The sequence below is a fragment of the Saccopteryx leptura genome, chromosome 1, assembly GCF_036850995.1.
Source record: "Saccopteryx leptura isolate mSacLep1 chromosome 1, mSacLep1_pri_phased_curated, whole genome shotgun sequence".
NCBI classification, from domain to species: Eukaryota; Metazoa; Chordata; class Mammalia; order Chiroptera; family Emballonuridae; genus Saccopteryx; species Saccopteryx leptura.
In genome coordinates this window covers 335,483,303-335,511,127 of record NC_089503.1, presented here as the reverse complement: position 1 = coordinate 335,511,127, position 27,825 = coordinate 335,483,303, and the positions used below count along the sequence as shown (strand labels likewise).

At 38.0% G+C, this 27,825-nt stretch overlaps 1 protein-coding gene across 5 annotated transcripts in view; it reads left to right on the top strand.

Moving 5' to 3' along the window:
- Positions 1-21,789, top strand: part of CASP8AP2 (caspase 8 associated protein 2) — a 44,192-nt gene extending 22,403 nt beyond the window's left edge. For 4 of the 5 annotated variants that reach the window (XM_066358871.1, XM_066358869.1, XM_066358867.1 and 1 more), the window contains 7 exons: positions 522-622; positions 1,428-1,502; positions 4,056-4,171; positions 8,469-10,684; positions 11,175-14,301; positions 17,285-17,384; positions 18,011-18,273. In XM_066358871.1, the coding sequence (XP_066214968.1) occupies positions 522-622; positions 1,428-1,502; positions 4,056-4,171; positions 8,469-10,684; positions 11,175-14,301; positions 17,285-17,384; positions 18,011-18,067 (5,792 nt within the window). In that variant the 3' untranslated portion in view covers positions 18,068-18,273. Of the gene's footprint in view, positions 1-521; positions 623-1,427; positions 1,503-4,055; positions 4,172-8,468; positions 10,685-11,174; positions 14,302-17,284; positions 17,385-18,010; positions 18,274-21,196 lie in introns of those variants that run through there. The other variant, XM_066358868.1, reaches the window with a different exon arrangement.
- The last annotated feature ends 6,036 nt before the right edge of the window (positions 21,790-27,825 follow it).

Below are 27,825 nucleotides of genomic sequence, written 5' to 3'. Positions count from 1 at the left end.
TCTTACATTCAATTCGTTAATTCATTTTGAGTTGATTTTTGTGTATGATAGGGATCCAGTTTTATTTTTTTGTGTGTGGCTGTTCAGTTTTCCCACCACCATTTATTAAAGAAACTGTTCTGCAGCTCCAGTGGCGCAATCGGTTAGCGTGTGGTACTTATACAGAAACTGTTCTTTCTTCATTGTTTATTTTTTGCTTCTTTGTGATAAATTTGTTGACCACATATGTGTGGGTTAATTTCTGGGCTTTTTATTTTGTCCCATTGATCTATATGTTCTTATGCCAATGTATACAGTTTTGATTACTCTAGGCTTGTATTATTGTTTAAAATCAAGAATTGTGAAGCTTCCAGTTTTGGTCTTTGTCAAGATTGCTTTAGCTATTTGCAGTCTTTGTGGTTATGTACCAGTTTTGTGATTGTTGTATTTCTGTGAATAATGACATTGGACTTTTGATAGTTTTGCACTGAATCTGGAAATATATATTTTAATGTTAAGGGTTTTTTGTTTGTTTATTTTAGACAGTCCTTCCAAATCCTGTGTACCATCCAGAAATTGTTTGGATTTATATGAAGAAATTCTTACTGAAGAAGGAACTGCAAAGGAGGCAACATATAATGATGTATGGGTTGCCAAGTTTATTAAATTACTGTATTTATGAAGTTATTGTATTTATTATGTTATTGTATTATTTTATAGCTCCTTATAGGCGTTTGCTTATTCTTGTCAAACATTCTGTGTTTAGGAAGTTATTCTTAGACTGAAAGAATACTTAACTGTCTTTGCCTTAAGATCTACTTTTTAAAAATGATGTTTCCTTGAATGCTTGTCTATAATTACAATTTTGTTTGATTAAATATGTGTCTTAATATATAAAACCTCAACAGGCAATAAGTCTGATACAACATTTTATCTTTTCATGATTTGTATTAAGTTATAAAATGTCCTAAGGCTTAAATCAGAAATTCCTTTCTACCTTATTTGAATTTAAGGTTTAGAGAGTGGGTATGAAATGAAACAAAATGCATTACTGGTAGGGCCAACTTTATTTATTTTTAATTTTTATTGACATTTTTGGGGTGGCATTGGTTAATTAAATGATACAGGTTCAGATGTACATTTCTGTAATACAGTACATCCTTTGTATGTTGTATTGTATGTTCACCATCCAAAGTCAGTTCTCTCTTTGTCACCATTTATTTCCCCTTGACTCTCTCCCACCTCCCTTATCCCTTTTTCCCTCCTGTAGTCAAAATACTGTTGTCTGTGTTCAAGGCCAACTTTAAAAAACAGTAATCTTACTAAGTACCTGTACAAATAGACCTAATCTACTCTTTTTAGTAGGTTGATTTGCAAAATTTTAAGTATCCTGAAATGTTATTTTAGCTAAGAAGATTATTTAGAATGCTGCTTTTTATATCTTACAGTTGCAAATAAAATATGGAAAATGTCAGCTACAAATGAAAGAGCTGATGAAAAAATTTAAGGAAATACAGACACAGGTACCAGTATAATGAACACTTTATTTTCTCCTATTAATTTTTTTTTTTTTTCTAAAATGAGAAGCGGGGAGGCAGAGAGACAGACTCCAGCATGCACCCGACCAGGATCCACCTGGCAAGCCTATCAGGGGGCGATGCTCTGCCCATCTGGGCTATTGCTCTGTTGCAACTGGAGCCATTCTAGCACTTGAGGCAGAAACCATGGAGCTAATCTCAGAGCCCGGGCCAACTTTTGCTCCGGTGGAGCCCTGGCTGCGGGAGGGGAAGAGAGAGATAGAGAGGAAGGAGAAGGGGAAGGGTGGAGAAGCAGATGGGTGCTACTCCTGTGTGTCCTGGCCAAGAATTGAACCAGGGACTTCCACATGCTGGGCCAAGGCTCTACAGCTGAGTCAACCTGCCAGAGCCTGCCCTATTAAATTTTTTGTTATTGATTTGGGGGGGGGGGGGAGAAGGGGTGTGGGGAGCAGCAGAAAGCATCAACTCATAGTACTGTAGTCACTTCTTACATGTGCCCTGACTGGGCAAGCACTGAAGACTTTGAACCAGTAACCTCGGAGTTCCAGGTCAGTGCTTTATCCATTGTGCCACCACCGATCAGATGCCCTATTAAATTTTAAAATTAAAATTTATGCTAAAGTGTTGAAAGTTCATAAGGAAACTTTATTTTTAGTATTAAATGAAATAGCAAGTCTGACAAAACATACATAATTTTCTACACAATTGAAATAGGAACATCTTGATTTGTTAAGTGACATTGACATAAAAGATCTGCTAGCTAGTTAACAGTTAAAGAATAGAAGATTCATAGAGATGAGATTATGGGGTTTAAAAGGGAATAGTTTGATGAGCAAAATTTTAGAATGGCTATTGGAGGAAAATGGTAATGCTGTCAGAATTTTTGCTAGAGTCATTTTGCTGTGGTCATGCTGCAAAAATCAGGAATGTCATGTCTTGTTCTGATTTTTGTTTTTTGATAAAGTTGTTTCTCTTCCTTTTTACCCCCCCCAAAACAGCCAATCCTAGGTTCATTCTTTATTTATCTGAGAATCAGTACATTGTTACAACTTAAAGCTAAGTTGTTAAATATAATAAAATTTTTATCTTTTTTTTTTTTTTTTCCAGAGACAATGAGAGAGTCAGAGAGAGGGACAGATAGGGATAGACAGACAGGAACGGAGAGAGATGAGAAGCATCAATCATCAGATTTTCGTTGCGACACCTTAGTTGTTCATTGATTGCTTTCTCATATGTGCCTTGACCGTGGGCCTTCAGTAGACCTAGTAACCCCTTGCTCAAGCCAGTGACCTTGGGTCCAAGCTGGTGAGCTTTTGTTCAAACCAGATGAGCCCGCGCTCAAGCTGGCGACCTCAGGGTCTCGAACCCGGGTCCTCCGCACCCCACTCTATCCACTGTACCACTGCCTGGTCAGGCTGTCTTTTTTTTTTTTTTTCTTTATATAAAACAAGAGAGATGGACACACAGGGACAGACAGGAAGGGAGAGATGAGAAACATCAGATCATAATTACAGCACCTTCCAGGCATCCCCAAACTACGGCCCGCCGCATGTGGCCCCCTGAGGCCATTTTTCCGGCCCCCCCCCGCCGCACTCCCGGAAGGGGCACCTCTTTCATTGGTGGTCAGTGAGAGGAGCACTGTATGTGGCGGCCCTCCAACGGTCTGAGGGACAGTGAACTGGCCCCCTGTGTAAAAAGTTTGGGGACCTCTGAAACTGTTCATTGATTGCTTTCTTATATGTGCCTTGACGGGGCAGGTGGGGGAGTGAGGAGGCTCCAGCCAAGCCAGCGGTCTTGGTCTCAAGCCAGTGACCTTTGGGCTCAAGCCAGTGACCATGGTGTCATGTCCATGATCCTACACTTGAGCTGGTGGTGGGCCTGTGCTGTAGCCGATAAGCTACACCCTGCTCAAGCCGGTGACCCTGTGGTTTTGAACCTGGGTCCTCAGTGTCCTAGGCTGATGCTTCATCTACTGCACCACTGCTTGGTCAGGCAACATTTTTTATCTTTTTTATTTTTATTTTTCAAGATAATGACCCAGGGAGAGTATTTTTATTGTTATTTGTGTATGGTTTTATTTTTTCCATTTGATCCCTATTTTAAGTAGTTTTACTTTATTTATTTTGAAAGGTTTTATTTATTGATTTTACAGAGGGTTGAGGTGAGAAGTGGTAGCTTCACTCTAACTATTCATTGGTTGCTTATCATATGTGCCTTGACTGGGCAAGCCCAGGATTTTGAACCGGCGCCCTTGGTGGTTCAGGTCAACACTGTTATCTGTTGCACCACCACAGGCCAGACTAAGTAGTTTCACTTTAAATGCTCTTTCTCTGGTGTTATTTGTCTTCTCTGAACTTAGCTTCCCCATGTGTATAATGAGCATAATAGTACTTCTCATAGGACTTTCTTGAGAATTACATAAGACAAAATGTGTGTGTGATCTTGGCATGAAGTAAACATTCAATAATCATTAGCTATTTACAAATAGTAGTTTAATAATCCAGTAGATAAATACTTTGTTAAATGTATTATATTTAGAATTTCAGCTTAAAAAATGAAAATCAGTCTCTTAAGAAGAATATTTCAGCACTTATCAAAACTGCTCGAATGGAAATAAACCGCAAGGATGAAGAAATAAGTAATCTGCATCAAAGGTAAAATTGAGAGGTGTGGATTTGGAAATTATATGGGTGTTCAAATGTGGAATGTTTTTAACTTTGGAAAGATGAAAATTATGTGTTTTGTTAATATAACTAATGGTATATTATCATAATGAGATATATATGTTTATTAAATAGACTATTGATTGCTACATGCCTCTCTCTGAATATATTCAGTTTTCTAATACACTGGAATCTTACTCTGGTACTCTGTTCTCCTAAGATGGTGGTATGTATGTTCTGGGTTCTTCTAGGTCCCCACCATGTTACTAAAGTATTAGGAGCGCATCTGTGCTCATACCCCCCATCAACAGACAACCTCAAACTCTTTCTCAATTGTATATGGCTTTCCCTCTCAACTGGATTTTCTGTTTCTCTCTCTCTCTTGGTTAGGGGCAATATTCTGTGCCAGAGAATTTCAGATCTCTCTGCTCCATTATAGTCAAGCCTCCAAAAGAGTCATTTAAACTTTCTCCATTTCCTGTTTCTGCTAACTCGGGAACCCGATACATATTGACTTCTGTTTCCATTGGCCCACTGAAACAGCTGTCCTTTACCTAACAGTGACTCCCACTGAATACTTCTCATTTTATCTTATCCTCACATGCTGTTGACATAGTTGACTCTCCTTTTTTGAAATAGTCCTCCTGCTTCGACTTTCCTAATTCTTAATTTTCTCCCTAATTTGAGATTTACTCTTCTGTACTTGGCTAAGTTGGAATTCCTCAAAGCTCAAATCTACGCCCTTTCCTTTTTCTGTCAGTATTTTCTTATGAAGTAATCTCACTCATATGATGTGAAGTCAGTTCCATTTATATGTAAGTAATTCACATCTCTGTAAAAAAAAATTTTTAATTTATTTTATTGATTTTAGAGAGGAAGAGAGAGAGAGAGAGACAGAAACACTCATCTGTTTCTGTATGTGCCCTGACTGGGGATCGAACCAGCAACCCTTGCTTATCAGGTCAATGCTCTTACCCAACTGATCTATTCAGCCAGGGCACATCTCTATAAAATTTTCAAAATTACCTTATCCTAAACTGAATTTATGATCAAACCTCTTCCATTAATCTCAATAGATTTCCCGTCATTTATTCAGCTGGTATAAGCTAGAGACCTAGGTGTAGAATGATCATTTAATTTATTGCCCAAAGCAGGTCACTTTTGAGAATGGAAGGAGGTGCTAGTAATAATGAACTGAGGTTGCTTGGCAAATTAGAGCACATGGTCATTCTGCCGAGGTAGGAGCCATCATTGACACCTCTCGATCATGCCTTAAATCTGAATTTATTAACCAAGTTCTGTTGATTTTTTAAATGTATTTATAGTCTCAAATCATTGATTTTTCTCCATTTCTACCATTGTTACTGTCCATGCTTCTCATCCGAACTGCAGTAGTCTTTGTGCTATCCTATCTCTGTATCCATTCTTGTGCTCCCTAGCCTCTGGATTGTGTTTTTCAATATTAAAGTTACTGGACACTTTTTAAAACACAAGTCTAGACATCTAACTATCACAGAACCAGCACTTTCTACCTCCATTTTTTATTAAAACACATTAATGGCTTCTCATTGTTCCTAGGATAAATTATTATAAATCTTAACTTGGCCTACAAGGCTCTTCACAGTATGGTCCCTAACTCCTCTTCACGCCTTGCCTGCAGTGTCTGTATACCCTTGCCCTAGGTGTCCGAGCTCTGGCATAGCTGGCATTCTTTTGGTTCCATGCATGAACCGTGATTTCTGCCTTTGTGTGGACTGTTTCCACCGCTTGGAATGCTTTTCTTCACCTGCTAAATATGTCCTCATCCTCAGGTCTTGGCATAGGCATTCTTTTCACAGGATATTTGTCTTTTCTCCCTTTCTAGGTCAGATTTCTCTTTTGTAGCTTCATGTACAACTGCAGATTTTAAAATCATGAATGAGATTACTGATTATTATCTCTCTCTTCCACTAAGCTGTAAGCTTAATGGGAGCAGGTATCATGTCTCTGTGTCCTCACCGTTTTATCAAGCACCTAGCATAGTGCCTGGCACATGGTAGATAATAAATGGTTGAACAGTGAATGAAGACATTCCTATGGATGGACCTTATAAAGCACTTTAGTCCTTTTGAAAATGAAGATGGGTGTATATGTTTACTAACTTAAAACCCACCAGTGCAACTAGTATAAGATTGGTTCTTTAGTGTAGGGGAAATTTTATGTATATTTAAATTTTTTAGGGGATGGGTGTGATGTTTGATCAGGTAAAAAGTGAGAGTGGGTGAATAAGTGATGAGCGTTATGTCATTAAGTTGTTTGACATGGTTATACATTATCTAATAAATAGCCTATCAAATGTTAGAACTTTAATTATGAGTTATAACTAGTATTCAAATAGTAAATGTGTATCATTTGGTTACAACTTCATGTTTCAGAGAAAAATTGGAAATATTTAAGGTGAAATTTTAAGAGTAAGTTCTCAGTGTTTAACATGGTTTATTTTAAAATAAATCTTTCATAAATTATGTAGTATGGAGTTATACTATGCATTATGAGCTCTGTGGGCTTGAACTATCTTTTAGAAGCTTATAGTTTAATAAGTATGATACAAATTACACATGCATGTTCTTTGGATAGATTTATTGCAAACCTCTCTTGTCATATGACTTGTCTTACTCTGTTGAGTCTTGTAAGGAGGAATAGTACTTAATTTTAATGAAATTCAATTTTTAAATATTTTTTTATGGTTGGTGTTTTTTGTGACCACAGTTCTTCATTTGTCTCAAAGGTAACTTCTAATGTTTGGTTCTTTGAGTCAGGATCTGTATTATTTTCCTAAGACTGCCATACAAAATATCACAAACTGGGTGGCTTAAATAACAACTTTATTATCTCACAGTTTGGAAGCTAAAAGTCTGATATCAAGGTATCAGCAGGATTGATTCCTTTTGAGGGCTTTGTGATAGAAGGATCTGTTCCATTCCTTTTTCTGACTTGTAGAGGGTTGCCTTCTTTTTATGTCTCATCATGTTATATTTCTTCTATACATATTTCAGGGTCCAAATCATCCACCCTTTTTTTTTATAAGGACACAAGTCATAATGGATCAGGGCTCCTAGCCTACTGATTTCAATTTAACTTGATTACTTCTGTAAGGACCCTGTCTTCAAATAAGGTTACATTTTGAGGTACTGGGGGTCAGAACTTCAGTAAATGAATTCTGAGGGGATACAATTCAACCAAACTATCCATATAAGGTCTACATATTGCTTTAGGTTATAGATCTGCTTTGCCCTCTTTTGTTCTTTAAAAATTTTCCATTATTTCTGACTCTTAAGGTTTGGTTAATTCCCTGCACATTTAATACTAATTGGGAATTTACACTCTCAAAATTTCACCTTAAATTAATATTTCCAAAAAAAAAATTATATTTCCAACTTTTCTATTAAACATGAATTTGCAACCAAATGATACACATTTATCATTTGAATACTAGTTATAGCTCACATTTAAAGTGCAAATATTTGCAGACTATTTATTAGATAATCTATAACCATATTAAGCAATTTAATAACATAACTCATCACTTATTCACCCAGTCTCTCTTTTCATACCCATCCCCTTAAAGATTTATGGAAATTCAGGGGAGTTATGGCAGTTCATGAAGATGTATATTTTATAAAAAACTAAGATGAGATATTTACATTTTTGTTAAGAAAACTGCTAGTTTTCTGAAACTAATATAAAACCTTAAGACCTACGCTTTCTTTTTTTAAACAATAAATACCATTCTCTTAGGAAAAAAATCACACAACTCTATATTCCCTTTTTTCTATAGTATGTGCCACTTTAAGATGGCTATTGATGCTTTACTGTGGGACTATATGTAAAACAGAATACTAGGATAAGGTGCTACATAAAATTCTATTTTGATTGTTTCTATTCTGCAAAGTTTCACTTTTTCTTCTGTTTCAGTTGGGCTAGAGTGATGAGGGCAATAAAATAATGTCATTATTCTAAAAGAAGTGAATCTGTGGCTAGTTTGGGAGTTCTTCACATTGGCAAGTTCTGGGATGGAACTGAGAGGTCCTCCATCTCTTGTTTGAGAAAAGAAATGAAAGAGTTCCATGTTTTTGAAACAGGCCCATTTAGATGGTAGCTGGTAAATTCTTATTACGCCTTTTTACGAGTAAAATTAGTTTTTCCAGTATGTGAGCCCATTAATTTTAAAGTGTATCACATGTGATTAAAATTTAGATTATTAAAAAGCAATAACTTTGTTTTATTGTTAATTTCTGTTTCTTAATAGATTGTCTGAATTTCCACATTTTCGAAATAATCATAAAACATCAAGGACCTCAGATATAGTGAAAACAAAAGACCTTACATCCAGATCTCCCCATTTGAATGATTGTGCAAAGACTGATCACAGAGTGAAATGTGATGTTTCTAAAGATGGACATCGTAGCACTCCACTGCCAAATTCTGAAAAGGAAGTAAAATTGCATTTGGAAAAAAAGAGCACTTTGCCTTTGCCTACATCTACTGAAAAACGCCGCACCAATGGCATTTGGTCACATTCCCATTATCATGTTGGTGAGAGTAGCTCAAATGAGGATAAGAGAAGAGATAAAAAAGGTATTGGACATAACCAGTATAGCAGAGGAACTGATAGAATACCGAAGGACTTAAACACTAGCTGTGGTGATGGGGAACCAAGGAACACAGAGGCTAGTCAGAGGCTTCAGAGACATCCTGAGAAATATGGTAAAGGTGAACCAAAGGCTGAAAGCAAAAATTCAAAGTTTAAAAGTAACACAGATTTGGATTATAAAAATGAACGCTCTGGCTATTTGTGGGACAAAGAGAGCTCTAGAGAAAGGCCACACACACGTGTAGAATCTCAAAGTGATAGAAAACTAGAAAGGCAAAATGAGAAATCACAAAGTGTAAATAAAAAAGAACTTAAATCACAAGACAAAGAAGAAAGAAAAGTTGATCAGAAACCTAAATCAGTAGTAAAAGACCAAGATTATTGGAGAAGGTCTGAACGAGCATCTCTTCCTCATTCTAAGAATGAAATAAAATCTTCTCATAATTCAAGTAAATATCATCTAGAAGAGAGAAGAGAAAGGGAAGATGGTAGAAGAGATAGGAGTATAAATAATCATAGTTTTCAAGAAGGAAAATGTTCATCCTCCTTTTCAACCTGTAGAACTCACAGATATATTGATTCCAAGGAAGTTGATGCTCTGCACCAACGGAAAAATACAGCCTTAGAAGCAGAAAGGCATAGAACTGAAGATAAGAGGAAAAGAGAACAAGAAAGCAAAGAAGAAAACAGGTATATGAGAAGTGAAAGAAGGACACCTACAGGACATTTGCAGAAGACTAACAAAGAAACTAAACAAACTACTACTGATGTAAAGAGACAAAATAGACCCAAAAATGATAAAGGTGAAGTCTCTAATAATGATGTTTCTAAAGGCGTAGATAATAAAGGCCTTGCAGTTAAAGCTGAGAATGGGCCAAATGAAACAAAAAACAAAGACTTAAAGTTGACTTTTATGGAAAAATTGAACTTAACTCTTTCTCCTGCTAAAAAGCAGCCTGTTCCTCAGGGTAATCAGCATAAAATAACCGATACTCCCAAATCCAGTGGCATATATGATTTGGAGTCTTTGGTGCAGGATACAACAGTGACATGTGTTCCCTCTGTGAGTGAAGATACCACAGAGGAAACCAAATCAGAATTATTGGAACCAAAAGATGATCTTAAAACAGGATCATCTGAACCGAGAACTAGTATTCCAGAAAGGCAAATGGAAAAAGAAACTAGTTTGTTAGTTAAATCTGTTGAGAATACTGTACATTTTGACTTGCCTGTGTGTGGTACAGAGACTTCCTTCACCACACCTGGCAAAATGGAACAAAGAGAATCCTTGTTTCCACCATCAACAGAAATGGAACAAACTGTTAGTGGTGCAAGGGCAGCACTTCCTGTGGTAATGGACCGACTACAAACAAGTGTTTCTCAAGACTTTGGCTTAGAATTGGATACCAAAAGAAATGACAGGTTGAATTCTTGTAGTATTTCTGAAGATAGGGACATAAAAGAGGCTTTTTCAACAAACATGGTCAATTCCAATGAATGTGCTTTGCAGCCTTCAGTCGAAAAAGCTGGCATTTTGCCAGCAGTCCTTTCAGAAATTGATAACCCAAAGTTTGAGCCTTCTCTTGCAGCTACACCACTAGTTGAGAGTAAGTCTGGTCATTTGGAGCCTTGCTTATCTAAAGAGACTCTAGAACCTTCACTTCAGCACACTGAGTTAATGGACCACAGATTGGAAAATAGTGAAACTAACTCTGTATATCATGATGAGAACTCAGTTCTGAGCATTGACTTGAATCACCTGAGACCTATTCCTGAAGTCATTAGTCCTCTGAATAGTCCAGTGAGATGTGTAGCAAAAGTACTTAGACTGGAAAGCCCATCTCAAGTTCCATTATATAACAGTCATAAAGGTAATAATTTATATTATCGTTTATAACTTTGTGAGAATGTAAAATATATAAGCAAGATGAAATAGTGCTTTTTCTTTTTTGATAACATAATTGACATACTCATACTACCATTGTTAACTAAAAATTATGCCTTCAGTCTAAATTTAGGTGTTTCTTATTTATACAAAAAAAGGGGAGTGGTAGGACAGATTATTTCAAATACTCTTTACTTACTTTCAGATTTATTATTGTTCAGAAGCCAGATACCTGAACAGTTAGTTGGTGGTTATCGATATGATTCAACTTGACACTATCACTATTGCCAGATACCTTCTGAGAACAGTAAAGACCAATAACATGAATAAGTATTAGGCATTAACATTCTGCTTTTTTTAAAAAAAGCTATTTAAATAATGAAATGCCTTAGTATTTGATTTTTAGTTCTGTTTAGTATGGAAATGTCAGATGACTAAGTGGTCATGTGACTTTAATATACTTTTCTCCTCCACAGATGTGTTTCCAACAAATCCAGCTCATTCTCCCTTCAAGAGTGAGTCTGATCTCAACAAGGAAAATCAAAAGCCAATTTGCAAATCTGACAAATCTGCAGAAACAGTCTCCCATAAGAATTTATCTTTAGATGAATTAGAAGAAGGAGAAATTATCAGTGACAGTGAAAACTCTAAACCACAAAAAAGTTTCGAAAAAAGTGCCAAATCTAAAGCTTCTACTGAAGTGCAAGACAGAAAAACTAGCCCAGGAAGTGGGAAAAGTACTATGCATATGGATACAGACAACAGGAAAACGTCTTCTATAAAAGTTCAGCAGACCAAAAGGAAATGGAATAAAAGACAAAATGAATCTAACAGATCTTCAAAAATGGAGAAAAAAGATAAGACAATGAGCCCTTCCATCCTGGAAAAAATAGTTCCAATAATTACTGTACCCTCTTCTGTACGAGAGGTAATGCACATGTTACGAATGATAAGAAAACATGTAAGGAAAAACTATATGAAATTCAAGGTGAAATTTTCATTAAAACAATTTCATAGAATTATTGAATCAGCAGTTTTGAGTTTTACATCACTTATTAAATACCTTGACTTTTCCAGAATCTCTAAATCAGTGACTGCTTTACGGAAGAATCTTTGTGATGTCATAGAATCCAAACTTAAGCAAGTTAAGAAGAATGGCATAGTGGATCGTTTATTTGAACAGCAGTTACCAGATATGAAAAAAAAAGCATGGAAATTTGTAGATGAACAACTTGATTATTTATTTGCAAAGCTTAAGAAAATCTTTAAAAAGTTTTGCGACTTCATAAACTTTGGCAGTGACAGCGACGAAGGGAAATTTGAAAAACATAAAGAGAAAGCACGATATTCAAATTGTCAAAAGGGGAATGTGGTCACCTCCAGCAAAGAATTGCTGAAAGAGAAATCCTCAAAATCAGAAGATTGTTATAGGTCTATCCTGGGATGTAAAAAATCTGAGGAAAAACATCAAGACCGAAATAATTCCAGTATCAACACAGTAAAGCATGACATTAAAAAAAATGTTAACCCTTGCTTTGACAATAGTAAGAGCTCTCAGTCTGAAGAACACTCCTTGGAATTGAACTGTCCGAGCACACCAAAGCCAGGAAAGATGGAAGGCAGCATCCTAGAGGACACACAGACATCCCAGCATGCAGCTTTGAAGTCAGAACGCTGTTTTGAGATTCTTACTGAACAGCAAGCATCTAGCCTCACTTTTAATTTAGTGAGTGATGCACAGATGGGTGAAATATTTAAAAGTTTGTTGCAAGGTTCGGATCTTTTGGACAACAGTGTTAACTGTAATGAAAAAAGCGAGTGGGAGCTAAAGACTCCAGAGAAGCAGCTGCTAGAGAGCCTTAAGTGTGAATCTATACCTGCTTGTGCAACCGAAGAGCTAGTTTCAGGGGTGGTTTCTCCATGTCCTAAAATGATTAGTGATGATAATTGGTCATTATTATCATCTGAGAAAGGTCCATCTCTGTCTTCAGGGCTTTCGTTGCCAGTTCATCCTGATGTGTTGGATGAGAGTTGTATGTTTGAAGTGTCCACTAACATAGCTTTAAGTAAAGATAATGTATGTAGTTCAGAAAAGATCAAGCCCTGCCTGCCTTCCATACTGCTTGAAGATCTAGCAGTATCTTTAACAGTACCATCACCTCTGAAGTCAGATGGTCATCTCAGTTTCTTAAAGCCTGAAGTTCTGTCTAGTTCAACTCCTGAAGAAGTTATTAGTGCCCACTTCAGTGAAGATGCCTTACTTGAGGAAGAGGATGCATCTGAACAAGATATTCACTTAGCCCTAGAATCTGACAATTCAAGCAGCAAATCAAGTTGTTCTTCATCATGGACAAGCCGGTCTGTTGCTCCCGGCTTTCAGTACCACCCTAATCTACCCATGCATGCTGTCATAATGGAGAAGTCCAACGATCATTTCATTGTGAAGATACGGCATGCAGCACCATCTACCTCCCCTAGTCTTGTACAGAATGTGGCTACTGAGTCGCCAGCATCTTTGCCCAGAGTAGAAAAGGAAGCTGATGAAGCAGCAGAGAAGGAATGTATCTCATGTGAGAGCACGGTTTTTAAATCTGTGGAGGAATTGAAACATTCAGCCAATAGTGTTGACAGCAGTAAATCAGCCCAGGAAGAACAGAGCTGTGTGATGCAAACACAGGTTCCTGATATATATGAATTTCTTAAAGATGCTTCAGGTAAAGTAGGTCATAGTAACGAAGTGGCAGATCAGTGCTTCAAGTTACATCAAGTATGGGAATCAAAAGTGCCTGAAAACATTACAGGATTACCTCCAGTGGAAGAAATTCCACATTCTGTTGAGAGTCATCTTCCAAACACCTATGTAGACCTCACAGAAGATCCAGTCACTGAGACTAAAAACTTGGGTGAATTAATGGAAGTAGCAGTTTTAAACAATCATTTGGAATGTTCTGGAAGCAATTTGGATCAAAGTACTCAGGTATTGGACAATATGCAGTCTGATACTGTAGATGCTTTTATTGACTTGACAGAAGATGTTTCAAGTGAGAGTCCAAATGAAGATAACGATCCTGCTTTAGTTGTTGGACACTTGGGGTGCCAGGTGTTTTGTGTAGACGAAGATGACTGTAAGGAAGAAAAAGTACAAGAGGCAGACAAGCCTTTGGAATGCAAGGTTGAGGAAGCCTGTATCGATCTGACCTTGGAATCTCCAAGTTCATGTGAAATAAAAAAGACGGATCTAAAATCAGACTCAGCATCAAATTCTGACAGTGCAGAGTTGCCCATGCCTTTGGATAATTCTCACAAAAAGAGAAAAAAACTTTCTGATTTAAATCATTCTTATCAGAAAAAACAGAGAAAGGAAGCAGACTTAAACAGTAAGGAAAAGGCCAAGAAAATTACCCAAAATTCTGGTGAGAGTGGGGAAGCTTACCGAAGGAAGGCCAATAAGAAAAAGGACCCTGTGGTTATTAAAGATTTCTCATCATTAAAGGCAAGTCCAGGGATTACGAACCCAGCAGTCACATCTGGTACTTCTCCTACAAACCTTTCTGCAAAGAATATTATTAAAAAGAAGGGAGAAGTTATCGTTTCATGGACAAGGTAAGAATGTTGAAATGTGGGGTGTTGTTTTTTTTTTTGAGATACTTACATCAGGAAATTCTGAGAGGCCAGAAACTATGTCATCATAGTTATATCCCATCCTAAAAATAAGGAAAGAGATGACTTCAAAAGCAGCCTAAGTTAAAGAGTATACGTTCTAGGGTACAATCTATAGCAGTGGCTCTTAACCGGAAATGTGTATAGCACATAGATAGAACTTCTCATTGTGTTTTTTTTTACTTTTCTGAAGCTGGAAACGGAGAGAGACAGTCAGACAGACTCCTGCATGCATCCGACTGGGATCCACCCGGCACGCCCACCAGGGGCCATGCTCTGCCCACCAGGGGGCGATGCTTTGCCCCTCCGGGGCGTCGCTCTGCCGCGACCAGAGCCACTCTAGCGCCTGGGGCAGAGGCCAAGGAGCTATCCCCAGCGCCCAGGCCATCTTTGCTCCAATGGAGCCTTGGCTGCGGGAGGGGAAGAGAGAGACAGAGGAAGGAGGGGGGGGTGGGGGTGGAGAAGCAAATGGGCGCTACTCCTATGTGCCCTGGCCGGGAATCGAACCCGGGTCCCCCGCACGCCAGGCTGACGCTCTACTGCTGAGCCAACCGGCCAGGGCTTTATTGTGTTTTAACGTGGGTTTTTTTGTTTTTTTAGTGAGAGAATGAGAGAGGGAGGGACAGACAGACAGGAAGGGAGAGAGATACACATCAACTCAGCTAGCTTTAGGACCTTAATTCATTGATTACTTTTTCATATGTGCCTTGACCAGAGGGCTACAGCAGAGCGAATGACCCCTTGCTCGAGCCAGCGACTTTAGGCCCAAGCCAGCAACCTTGGGCTTCAAGCAACCATGGGGTCATGTCTAGGATCCCACGCTCAAGCCATCAACCCCACGCTCAAGCTAGTGAGCCCACCCTCAAGTCAGCAACTCTGAGGTTTCAAACCTGGGACTACAGCATCCCAGTCAAACACTGTCCACTGTGTCACCACTAGTCAGGCTAGACTTTCTTTTTAAAAGAAGTTTAAAGTTTATAGCCAAATTGAATAGAAAATACAGAGTTCCCATATGTCCCCTGCCCCTACACACTCAGTCTCCCCATTATCAATGGGCTCCACCAGAGTTAGAACACTTGTTACAATTGGTGAACCTATGTTGACACATAATAATCATGCAAAGTCCACAGTTTATATTAGGGCTCACTCTTGGTATACATTCTATGGATTTGGACAAATGTTAACAACATGATGACATGTACCCATCATCGTATAGCACCATACAGAGTAGTTTCACTGACCCCTTTTGCTCAAGCCAGTGACCATGTAGTCGTGTCTATAATCAATCCCACGCTCAGGCCAGCGACCCCGCACTCAAGCAGGATGAGCCCATGCTCAAGCCAGTGACCTCGGGGTTTTGAACCTGAGTCCTCAGTGTCCCAGGCCAGTGCTTCAGCCATTGCACCACCACCTGGTCAGGTGTTTTTTTTTTTTCCTCTAACTTTTATAATTAAAATTCTTTGTAAAAACCTGGTATAATTGCATTTTAGAAAGGAGGAATGAAGGGGAGTAAAATAGGGTGAAAAGGGTGAGTGGTTATAATTTGAGTTTTGCCCTAACTTAAGAGTTTCAAAAAATTTCATGAATAGGTTGTACTTTTGACTTTCATGTGAACTTTTTAAGAAATGCAGATTTAAAGATCCCATTTCAGACATAAGGGTAACCACAGCTGTGAACCACTGGACTAGAGGCTCATGATTTGCAGACTTAACTAAAGTGCATAATGAGGGAAGCTGGTTTTTGTTGAAATGGGTGATCAGGTTGTTTTATACCACAATCATCTATGCCTTCATCTCACGTAACTCACAGATGGCACAGTCTCGGAGGTTGTAATAATACACATTGGTTGTGACCATTTAGGAAAGGCAGAGGCTTGGAAATTGGACGATTTGAAGTCTATTTTACTTTTGTTCTTTTGCTTATTAAGTCATCATGTTTGGTACCTACTTTTTAGGTACTGTATACATTAAAGATAGAAATTTTAAAAATCTATACTTTTGTCATTAGAATAATAAATGAGTATGTTAGTTTTAGAAAATTTTGGAAATACATAGGAGTTTAAAGATTAAAATCATCCATAGTTGGCCCTGGCTGGTTGGCTCAGTAGTAGAGCATCAGCCTGGTGTACAGAAGTCCCGGGTTCGATTCCCAGTCAGGGCACACAAGTGACCATCTGTTTCTCTACCGCTCCTCCTCTCCCTTCTCTCACAATCTCTCTTCCCTTCCTGCAGCCATGGATTGGCATGTGGCCCTGGGTGCTGAGGATGGTTCCATGGAGCCTCTCTCTGCCTCAGGCGTTGAAATTAGCTCAGTTGCAAGCATTGGTCCCAAACAGGGTTGCCAGGTAGATCCTAGTCAGGATGCATGTGGGAGCCTATCTTTTTCCACTTCTCAACTTGGAAAAGAAGAAAAAAAATTCATAATCTTTTTTTTTTTTTTTTTTTTTACAGAGACAGAGAGAGGGATAGATAGGGACAGACAGCAATGGAGAGAGATGAGAAGCATCAATCATCAGTTTTTTATTGTGGTACTTTAGTTGTTCATTGATTGCTTTCTTATATGTGCCTTGACCGTGGGGCTACAGCAGATCGAGTAACCCCTTGCTTGAGCCAGCGACCTTGGGTCCAAGCTGGTGAGCTTTGCTCAAACCAGATGAGCCCACGCTTAAGCTGGCGACCTCGGGGTCTCGAACCTGGGTCCTCTGCATCCCAGTCCGAAGCTCTATCCACTGCGCCACTGCCTGGTCAGGCAAAAATTCATAATCTTATTTCTTAGAGTGACCATTCATGTTTTGGTCTACAAACTTTTTCTTTTTTCTATAGATTTTAATAAAAAATGTCACCACCTATTGGTGGACATTAAGGCAGTGGAATTTTTGTTAACTTTCTGCTCTAGTCTACAAAAATGAACCATTTTTCCCCTTTAGAAATGATGACCGGGAAATTTTATTGGAGTGTCAGAAAAGCGGGCCATCAATGAAAACATTTTCTTATGTAGCTGCGAAGCTGAATAAAGATTCATCTCAGGTAATTTCGCAATTTTTACATTTCTGTAGTTTCACAGGTGTTACTACTCTACATACTTATATTTTATTTATGTTTAAAATATGTAGATACTTATTAGCCAACTTCTTTAAAAGTTTAGCTTTTAATGTAGGACTGTTGAAAACTTGGTGATTGTGGAAGAATAATCCTTTTTTTCTGTTTTACCACTTGATCTCAAACAATATTGTAATGTTTGCTTAAGAAAGTTTAGTATTGAGACTTGAATTGGGGTGGATGAACATACAAGACAGTCTACAGATGATGTATTGTAGAATTGTACACCTGAAACCTGTACCATTTTATTAACCAATGCCACCCCAATAAATTCAATTAAAAAAGAAAGTTTAAGATTAAAAGTTAAACTAGCTATCGCCTGTAGTGTGAAGATACTTTATTTTCCTGGTATTACTTCATCTTTTTATTATTGACAGTAACTTCCTGTAGAAGTTTTTTGAAAATAGTTATTACAGATTTTTTGTTTGTTTGTTTTTGTTTGTTTGTTTTTTGTGGGGGGGTTTTTTTGGTGGAGCTGCTGGGGAAGTTATTACAGATTTTTAAAAACCTTTTTTTGAGATATTTATAATTAACTCTTAATTTTAACTTTTCAGGTCTCAGAAAGATTCCAGCAGCTATTGAAGCTCTTTGAAAAGTCAAAATACAGGTAGTTAATGGTTATACTACAGGTGACTGGTAAAATAAATGTTTGATATTGTAACCGTGCAGCTAATGGCCCGTTAGTCATTGAAGATGTGAGTAGTGGGTTGGAGACACGCGGCTGATCTCCTGTTTCAGTCACAGCTTGCAGGATGATGGCTTGTACAGGCTTCTGAGGCCACCAGCTCCGCAGGACGTGCTCGGGAGTGCAGCTCAGATCAGCATGGCATTCCTCCCTAACTTCTGACTGCTGAGGAGTCTAAGGGGGGGGGTATCCATCTGATGGTTAATAAAATATTTTTTTTTATAAATGAAAAATAAAACATTCTTGAATAGCAGTTTATTTCACAGTCAATGAAGTCTGTGCAGTCATTATAATTTAATATTTTTCATATTAAAAATTGTGTTTAATTTTTCATTTTAAATTAGGAGTGCTAAAATGATGTAAAATACAGAACATGCATTCCTAAACATAAAACCCATTGTCATTGGAAAATATGACATGATTTGCCATGATAAGTTAGTAATAATGTTCACAGACATGTGTCCTCAGTTTTCTTTAAGCCATTCTTGTACAGGTTTATTAAGGCAACAGTGTTTGTCAGCATGATTTCTCTTCTCGGTAAGAACCTGAACCAGCTGCTTAAATATTTGACTTTACATAAGAAAAACTGTAAACGTACTAATTTTTTTTTATATACTCATTTTTTTATTTAGAGAGGAAAGGGGAGAAAAAGAAAACACACATCAATTTGTTGTTTTCCTTATTTATGCATTCATCGGTTTATTCTTATATGTGCCCTGACTCGGGGTGGAACCCACAACTCAGCATATTGGGACAATGCTCTCACCAACTGAGCTACCCAGCCAGGGCAAGATATTTAACATACTACTATTTTTTAGTTGATTTGTAGTTATAATTATTTAAATGCAAAACACCCAATTTTAAATTAAATTTGGATAGAAATAGTATTTGGGCCCTGGCTGGTGACTCAGTGGATAGAATATTGACCCAGTGTATGGACGTCCTGAGTTCGATTCCTGGTCAGGGCAGGCGGCCATCTGCTTCTCTCCCCTACCCTCTCCCCCTTCTCCCCTTTTACCCTTCCCACAGCTAATGGATCAGTTGGTTTCAGTGTGGCTCCAGGAGCTGAGGATCTCTTGGCTGATCTGAGGGAATCAGCCTCAGGGACTAAAAATAGCTTAGTTGACTTGAGCATCAGCCCTGGATGGGGGTTGCCGGGTAGATCCCAGTAGGGGCTCATGCAGGAGTCTGATTTACTATCTCTCCTCACTAGAAAAAAAAGAAAGAAATCATTTGACCATAGACATCAGTGTGAACGATTCTCAGTATATTTGAGTTATAAATCTGTTTCTAGACCTGATATAAATTACTGTCTTTAGAAACAGTTCATTTCAGTATCTTCTCAAAGCAACTAGTTTGCTAATGAGATCCTCAGAAGATATTTAGGAGTTTATTATGAAGTTAAAATTCTATGTATATAATTCAGAATGTGGAATTTAATGATGGGGAATTTGAAGAAAAAGCTTAAAGAACCTTTAAAAATAGTTTAAGGAACAATGACCTGGTTAGTTTTCAGATTTACTGTGCTTTAAATTTTTCATTGCCTTAAAGAAATTAAACTGAGTTTTTTGCTTTACCTGTATGATATCTTAAAATATGACTTTCATTCTCTTGTGAAGATAATGTACATTCATGGAAGAATTAACTTATATCTGGAAGTAATGCTTGTTAGTTTGAAATTCCCAAATGTCATTACAAATCTTTATTGGATTTGATAATTAAGATTTTATTTGCTGCTTGATAGCAGAATTAATGTTATTTCATTCCTGCTTTGTCTCTTAGTTGATATTTCCCCCAAGTAAGACAAATCTCATTAAATCTTTTCAAAATTAGAGTATAATGATAAAGTTTCCAAACTGAAAAAAGCTAGTCATTAACATCAATATTATTTAAGTAGAACACATTTTATTTTATCATATTTATCTTTTATTATTTTTTTTAAGTGAGAGAAGGGGAAACAGAGACAGACTCTTGCATGTGCCCAGATTGGGATCCACCCAGCAACTCCTGTCTAGGGCAGATGCTCAGATCGAGGAAGAAAAGCAGATGGTCGCTTCTCATGTGTGCCCTGACCAGGGATTGAACCTGGGACAACTACACTCCAGGCCAACAATTCTATACACTGAGCCAACTGGCCAGGGCCAATAGAACTCATTTAAAAGAACAACAGTACGTGTGACCTGACCTGTGTTGGCGCAGTGGATAAAGAGTCGGCCTGGGGCCCTGGCCGGTTGGCTCAGCGGTAGAGCGTTGGCCTGGCGTGCAGGAGTCCCGGGTTCGATTCCCGGCCAGGGCACACAGGAGAAGCGCTTCTCCACCCCTCCCCCTCTCCTTCCTCTCTGTCTTTCTCTTCCCCTCCCGCAGCCGAGGCTCCATTGGAGCAAAGATGGCCCGGGCGCTGGGGATGGCTCTGTGGCCTCTGCCCCAGGCGCTAGAATGGCTCTGGATGCAATAGAGCGACACCCCAGAGGGGCAGAACATCGCCCCATGGTGGGCATGCCAGGTGGATCCCGGTCGGGCGCATGTGGGAGTCTTTCTGACTGCCTCCCCGTTTCCAGCTTCGGAAAAATGAAAAGAAAAAAAAAAAAAAAAGTCGGCCTGGAATGCTGAGGTTGCCAGTTCAAAACCCTGCACTTGTCTGGTCTGGTCAAGGCACATATGGGAGTTGATGTTTTCTGCTCCTCCCCCCCTTCTCTCTCTCTCTCTCTTTCTCTCTCTCTCTCTCCCTCCCTCCCTCTCCCTCTCTCTCTCTCCTCTCTAAAATAAATAAATAAATAAATAAACAAATAAATAAATAAATAGAAGAACAACAGTAGCCTGACTTGTAGTGGTGCAGTGGATAAAGTGTTGAACTGGAACGCTGAGGTCGCCAATTCGAATCCCTGGGCTTGCCTGGTCAAGGCACATCTGGGAGTTGATGCTTCCTGCTCCCTGCTTTCTCTCTCTCTCCTCTCTAAAAACAGAATAAATAAAATCTTAAAAAAAAACACAAGAGTTAGGAAATGGTCATATCAAAAAAATAGAATAATAACTTTAGCATTTTCTTACATTACAGATAAGTTGCTGAATTCCTTGGCATCTTAATTGATACTGCATACTACAGAGAAGCTTGGAGTTCCTCATGTTTTAAATGGGGAGGTAGAGGGCAGTTTTATGCCATTTGATTACCAGATACTCTACATCTGTTATTACTTGCTGACTCTTGAATCTCAAGTCAGCTTGTTCCAGTCATCAGTCTTATTTGTTTATCTGTTATTGGTCAAGATAGTATTTCAAAACAGGTTAGAACTTGTTAAGATAAAAACAACAACAATATAATATTGAAACCTTAGTTTTGATATTTCCAAGAAATGAGTTTCTTTTCTAGATTTTTAGAATTAGTTTTGTAGCATTTTAAAATCAACCATTATTTAGTTTGTTTTCATATATTTTTATTTACTTTTTTAATGGCCTCGTTTTGATAAATTGTAAAGTAATTTAAATATGATATCTGTAAATATGTATACTTAAGATGATGTAAAATACTTTTTGTGTATCTGGGTTTGTCTGTATGTACACACATAAATGGCTTTGCCTTGTCAAGGATTTTTTTTAATTTGTATAAAACTTTTTGTATAAAGTTTGCTTTCACTACCAGTAATGTATAAATAAAACCATGTAAATTTCTGTTACATTTTGATTAGACAGTGTGTGTGTGTGTGTGTGTGTGTGTGTGTATTTAGATAATTAAAAAAAAAACAACGTATAACACTCCCAAAGGACATGGGAGGCTGTTGTCCAGTGGTCCTTGCTGGGGGTATGGATGGTTGAAAGTCTATGAGGAGATTCATTAGCGAAAACCAGTTGCCTTTGCCTGTTTTCTCACAGCAGGTACTAGTACAATGAACCAGACCTCTGTTGCAGGTGTCCTCACTGACAAAATCAGGGTGGTACAGAAGCCGTTTTGGGTGACGATTTGGGGAAAACAGGTAAGGATTGACTAGCTTGTGTATTATTTTTTCATTCTTCCCCCTTCAGATTCATAGGACTGGTGGGTTATTACCTAGGTCCAAGACTCTAGAAGAGCCTTATGAAATTGCCATTTCTCCTGTGGTGCCTGAAAGGGAAGCTGTGATCTGAAGGACTGCTTGACAGATAACAAACTAAATAGTTACCTGGTTTTGTATACCGCCTCCGCTGTCCACCATATTGCTCATCTCTTCCCTCTCTGAAGAGGGCTGGCCCTCAGGTCATCCCCAGTGCACACTGTCACTCAGAAGAGCCCATTCACCAGGTTAAATGAGTTCACAAGCCAAAGGAAAGTAACTAAGGCTACTGGTTCAGAGGAAGACAACAAACAAGACCATCAGAAATTAAGAATAAAGCCAATAAACATTAAAGGAAAAAAGGGAAGATTTTGGTAATGTGATAGAAGAATAAGAAATAATAAACCGAGTAAATATAAAAATGTTTTAAAGAACATTATAAAATAGAGTAAAAATACATTGGATACAACCAAAGAATGAATGAGTTGGAAAATCAGATTGAGAAACTCTCCTTAGAAACGAACAGACGAAAAAGATACTAAATAATAGGAATACAGATTTAAGTGAGATTAAGATGTGCCAACGTTCAGGTAACAGAAGAGTGAAAAAATGTAAAAATTAAAGCATCATAGAGTAACATACAAGAAAGAAAAGGAAGTACCCACATCTAAACGTGTACTGAAATTAAAAATATCAAAGATAATGAGAAAAACCTAAAACCTTTTAGACAGTAAATCATATAAAAGACTAAGAATTAGATTGATCTTAGTCTTTTCAAAAGCAATACTTGCTGTAAGAAAACATTTTTCAAATACTGAACTTAAAATTTTTATCCATTTAAATTGTTATTAAAATATGAGAACTTAGAAACATTAAGATTTACTCAGAGATCCATGTTATAAACATTTTTGGAGTAAATATTTAACAGTAAACAAATTCAAGAGCTATTACAGGAGCTAGAGGAGAAGAGTGTTCAGGTATCTTGCTACAGTGTAGGAGGAGGAAGATGAAGTATACTCATAATCCAGAATTTTAGACAATATCAACATGATGGAGGTGAAGGGACCATAAGAATGTTAAAAGTTGTTTTTACTGATTGATTAATTGATTTTGGAGAGGAAGGGAGAGCAGCGAGAGAAACATGGATTTGGTCCTGTATGTGATCTGACCAGGGGCTGCAACCTTTCTGTATTGGGATGACACTAACCAACCACACTATCTATCTGGCCAGGGAAGAATGTTAAAATCCTTGCTTTGTCAGGATGAAGGTATAGATTTTAAAAAATGTCAAACTTTAAAAAGTGAAGTATGTCATTCAGTAAAGTGCCCAAAAGAAAGAATAGTTGAGTAAATTTTCACAAAGTGAGCACTTATATAACATCATCCAAGTCAAGAAGAGAACGTTGCCAGCCCCCCAGAAAGCACCTTCTGTTTTTAGAGAGAAGCAAAAAAATCCTATTTCTAGTTATAATCCTTCCTCCATCTAGAGGTAAACACTTGCTGACATTATCAATAGGTTAGTTTTGCCCGTTTTGATCTTTCAAATTAAGTCATGCATCATAGATAATTCTTTGACTTCTTTTACTAAGCACTACGTTTGTGAGATCTATTTATGTTGTGTTTAGTTTGGAGTTACGTAAACAGTGCTGGTCTGAATATCCTTTTATGCTTTTTTGCTATACACATTTTTGTTGGATTATATATATGTAGTAGTGGTATGCATATGTGAAACTTGAGTAAATACCGCCAGTTTTCCCAAGGGCTTTTATCAGTTTCCACTCCCACCAGTAGTATATGTGAGTTCCGGTTTCTTTATATGGTTTCTAACACTTACTGTCAGTCTTTAATCTTAGCCATTCTGGTAGAGGTATTAGTGATACCTCCTGAATGTTGGCCTTTTTTTTTTTTTTTTGAAATATTTTATTGATTTTAGAGGACAGAGAGAAAGGTGGGGGGAGGAGTAGGAAGCATCAACTCAGAGTAGTTGCCTCTCATATGTGCCTTGCCCGGGCAAGCCTGGGGTTCGGAACCAGCAACCTTAGCATTCCAGGTCGATGCTCTGTCTACTGTGCCACCATAGGTCAGGCTGGCCATTTTGAATATCCTTTTAAAATAAATTCCCTGACCTATTTTTTAAATTAATTTGTAGGAATTATTGATGTAATGGATATGAGCACTGTGTTGGTTCTGTAGGGGGAAATACCTTCTCCCAGTTTGTGGTTTGCCTTTCACTCTGTCACATATATCTTTGGGTAAACATTTTTAATTTTCATAAAGATTTAATGTATCGTTCTTTTAATTAATGGTAGTATCTGTTGAAGACATCTTTCCCAGCTCCAGGATGATAAAGCTATTTTCTTATTGTCCGACACTTTTATTATTTTACTTTGCATATGTACATCTATACTTCATAGGAATTAATATTTTTGTAGGGTGTGAGGTAGGGGGTAAATTTATTTTTTTGTTTTTTTTTGTTTTTTTTTTTAAGTGAGAAGTGAGGAGGCAGAGAGACACAGACTCCCACATGCTCCTGGCTGGGATCCACCCAGCATGCCAAGCAGGTCTCAATGCTCTGCCCATCTGGGGCGTTGCTCCATTGCAACCAGAGCCATTCTAGCGCCTGAGGCAGAGGCCATGGAGCCATCCTCAGCACCTGGGCCAACTTTGCTCCAATGGAGCCTTGGTTGCAGGAGGGGAAGAGAGAGAGAGAGGAAGGACAGGGGGAGGGGTGGAGAAGCAGATGGCGCTTCTCCTGTGTGCCCTGGCTGGGAATTGGGAATCTAACCTGGGACATCCACATGCCAGGCCAACACTCTACTGCTGAGCAAACCAGCCAGGGCAGGAAAGGGGTAAATTTAATTTCAGTTTTTAAAAATAACATTCAGAAAATAAATAAATAAAAATAACATTCAGTTTGACCAAGTCTCACTTGTTTTTGTTTTTTTTTTGTTTTTTTTTTTAATTTATTTTAGTGAGAGAATAAGAGTAACATCAATCTATTCCTGTATGTGCCCTGACCTGGGATTGAACTGGCAACCTCTGCGCTTCAGGCCAATGCTCCAGGGCTTTTTTTTTTTGAAAGAGAGAGGCTGGAACATACACCCGCTCCTGTATGTCCCCTGACTGCCCTGACCAGGGAATTGAACTGGGAACTGGCAACCTCCACGCTTCGGGACAACGCGCCAACTAACGGAGCTCTCCAGCCAGGGCTTAATATTTATTGATTTTCGGAAAGACAGAGAGGAAAGGAAAAGGGAAGCATTCATTTATTGTTCCACTTAGTCATGCATTTTCTTTTTTTTTTTTTTTTTTTTTTTTAGTTGCTTCCTGTGTGTGCCCTGATGAGGAATTAAACCTGCAACCTTATTGTTTTGGGACAATACTCTTAACAACTGAGCTAACCAACCAGGGCCAAGCTAGGGCATTTAAAAAATATATATTCAATTTGGGCCCTGGCCAGTTGACTCAGTGGATAGAGCATCAGCCCAGTGTATAGACATCCCAGGCTTGATTCCCAGTCAGGGCACACAAGAGAAGTGACCATCTGCTTTCTCTCTCTCTCCCTTTTCTCCCACAACCAGTGGCTTGAGCGTTGGCCCTGGGGACTGAGGATGCCTTGGTTGGTCTGAGTGTGTCAGCCTCAGGCACTAAAAATAGCTCAGTTGATTTGATCAGCCCCAGACAGGGGTTACCAATGGATCCCAATTAGGGTGCATGCAGGAGTCTTTCTCTATCTCCCTTCCTCTCACTTAAAAAGAAAAAGAGAAAAAACAACATTCAATTTGACCAAGTCTCATTTGTTTTGAAGACTATCCCAGCCCTGGCCGGGTTAGCTCAGTTGGTTAGAGCATTGTCCCGAAGTGCAGACGTTGCCAGTTTGATCCTGGTCAGGGCACATACAGGAACAGCTGGGTTGACCTACCCCTCTCTCACTCTCCCTCTCTCTAAAATTACTAAATATTAAAAAAAGGGGGACTATCCCTACCCCACTGCTCTTCATTGCCAATTGATGACAAATTGGGTGGTCATATATGTGTAAATTTCTTTCTGGAATCTATTTTGCTTATTGGCTTTTGTGTCTAATCATGCACCCATATTCTCACTCTTTTAATTACTATAGCTTTATGTAAGTCTTGATATCTAGTAGACTAGTCTTGTCACTTTGTTTCCTTCACTGTTCAAGGGTATATTTTGGCCCTTTACATTTTCACATACATTTTAGAATCAGCTTATTAAATTCTGCAGAAAACCTGGGATTTTTGACAGCTGATGTTGAATTTCTGGATCAATTAATTTGGAAAGAATTGATATCTTTACAATCATGAACTTTTCAATCCCTGAGCATAGTATATCCTACCACTTAAAATTATTTCAACAGCCTGACCTGTGGTGGCACAGTGGATAAAGCGTCGACCTGGAAATGCTGAGGTCGCCGGTTCGAAACCCTGGGCTTGCCTGGTCAAGGCACAAATGGGAGTTGATGCTTCCAGCTCCTCCCCCTTCTCTCTCTCTCTCTCTCTCTCTCTCTCTCTCTCTCTCTCTCTCTCTCTTCTCTCTCCCTCTCTGTCTCTCTCCTCTCTAAAAATGAATAAATAAATAAATAAATAAAAAATTTAAATAAAATTATTTCAACAATGGTGTGTGTGTGTATGTGTGTGTTGCTTGTTTTTCATTAGATTTATTTTAGTTTTGATACTATAGTAAATGATTTAGTTTTCTGTTTAGAATACATACAGAAGTACAATTGACTTTGTATCTAGAAGCCTGCTGAACCATATTATATGTACTAAAGATTTACCTGTAGATCTTTTTTGAATTTTTTATACAAAATGACAGTTTTATTTCTTCCTTTGTAATCTTTAAACCTTTTTTACACTTTTTTTTTTTGCACTGGCTAAGACAGACAAATAATGATTAGAATTGATAATAGTAAACATTCTTGTCCTATTCCTGATCTCACAGAGAAAACTTAGTATTTTATCATGGCATTTTCCTTTAAAATTTAAAAAATGCATATTGGGGTTAAGGAAGTTTCCTTCTAAGTTTTCTAAGAGCTTTTTAAAAAGATTATGAATGGATGTTTATTTTATCAATATTTTCTCCCTTTATTTTGTGAATGCAGTATATCACATTGATTTTTATATACATTAAACAAATTTTATAATCTCAGAATAAGCCTAATTTTAATGTATTATATCCTCTGTATAGAATGTTAGATTTAGATTTGGTTTACTCATGTTTTGTTTAGGATAGTCTGCTTTTTTTCTTTTTTTTTGAGAATAAGACTTACCTGAAAATTTTCTTTATTTTTTTTGTGACAGAGACAGATAGAGAGACAGAGGGTGCCTGACCAGGTGGTGGCGCAGTGGATAGGATGGAGAGACAGAGGGACAGATAGGGACAGACAGACAGGAGGGGAGAGATGGGAAGTATCAATTCTTTGTTGCAGCTTCTTAGTTGTTCACTGTAAAAATTCTTCTTAACAGTGTTTTGTCAGGTTTTGTTATCCATGTTGTTATGCTGGCTTCATAAAATGAAGTGTCCTAGTCTCTGCAAGAGGTACATGATAAGATTGTGAAAGACATGAGCATAAGCCCATTGCTTAACTTCTTTTGCTGTGAAAAAGACTTCCTGAACAGAAAATGTGTGGAATGCCATA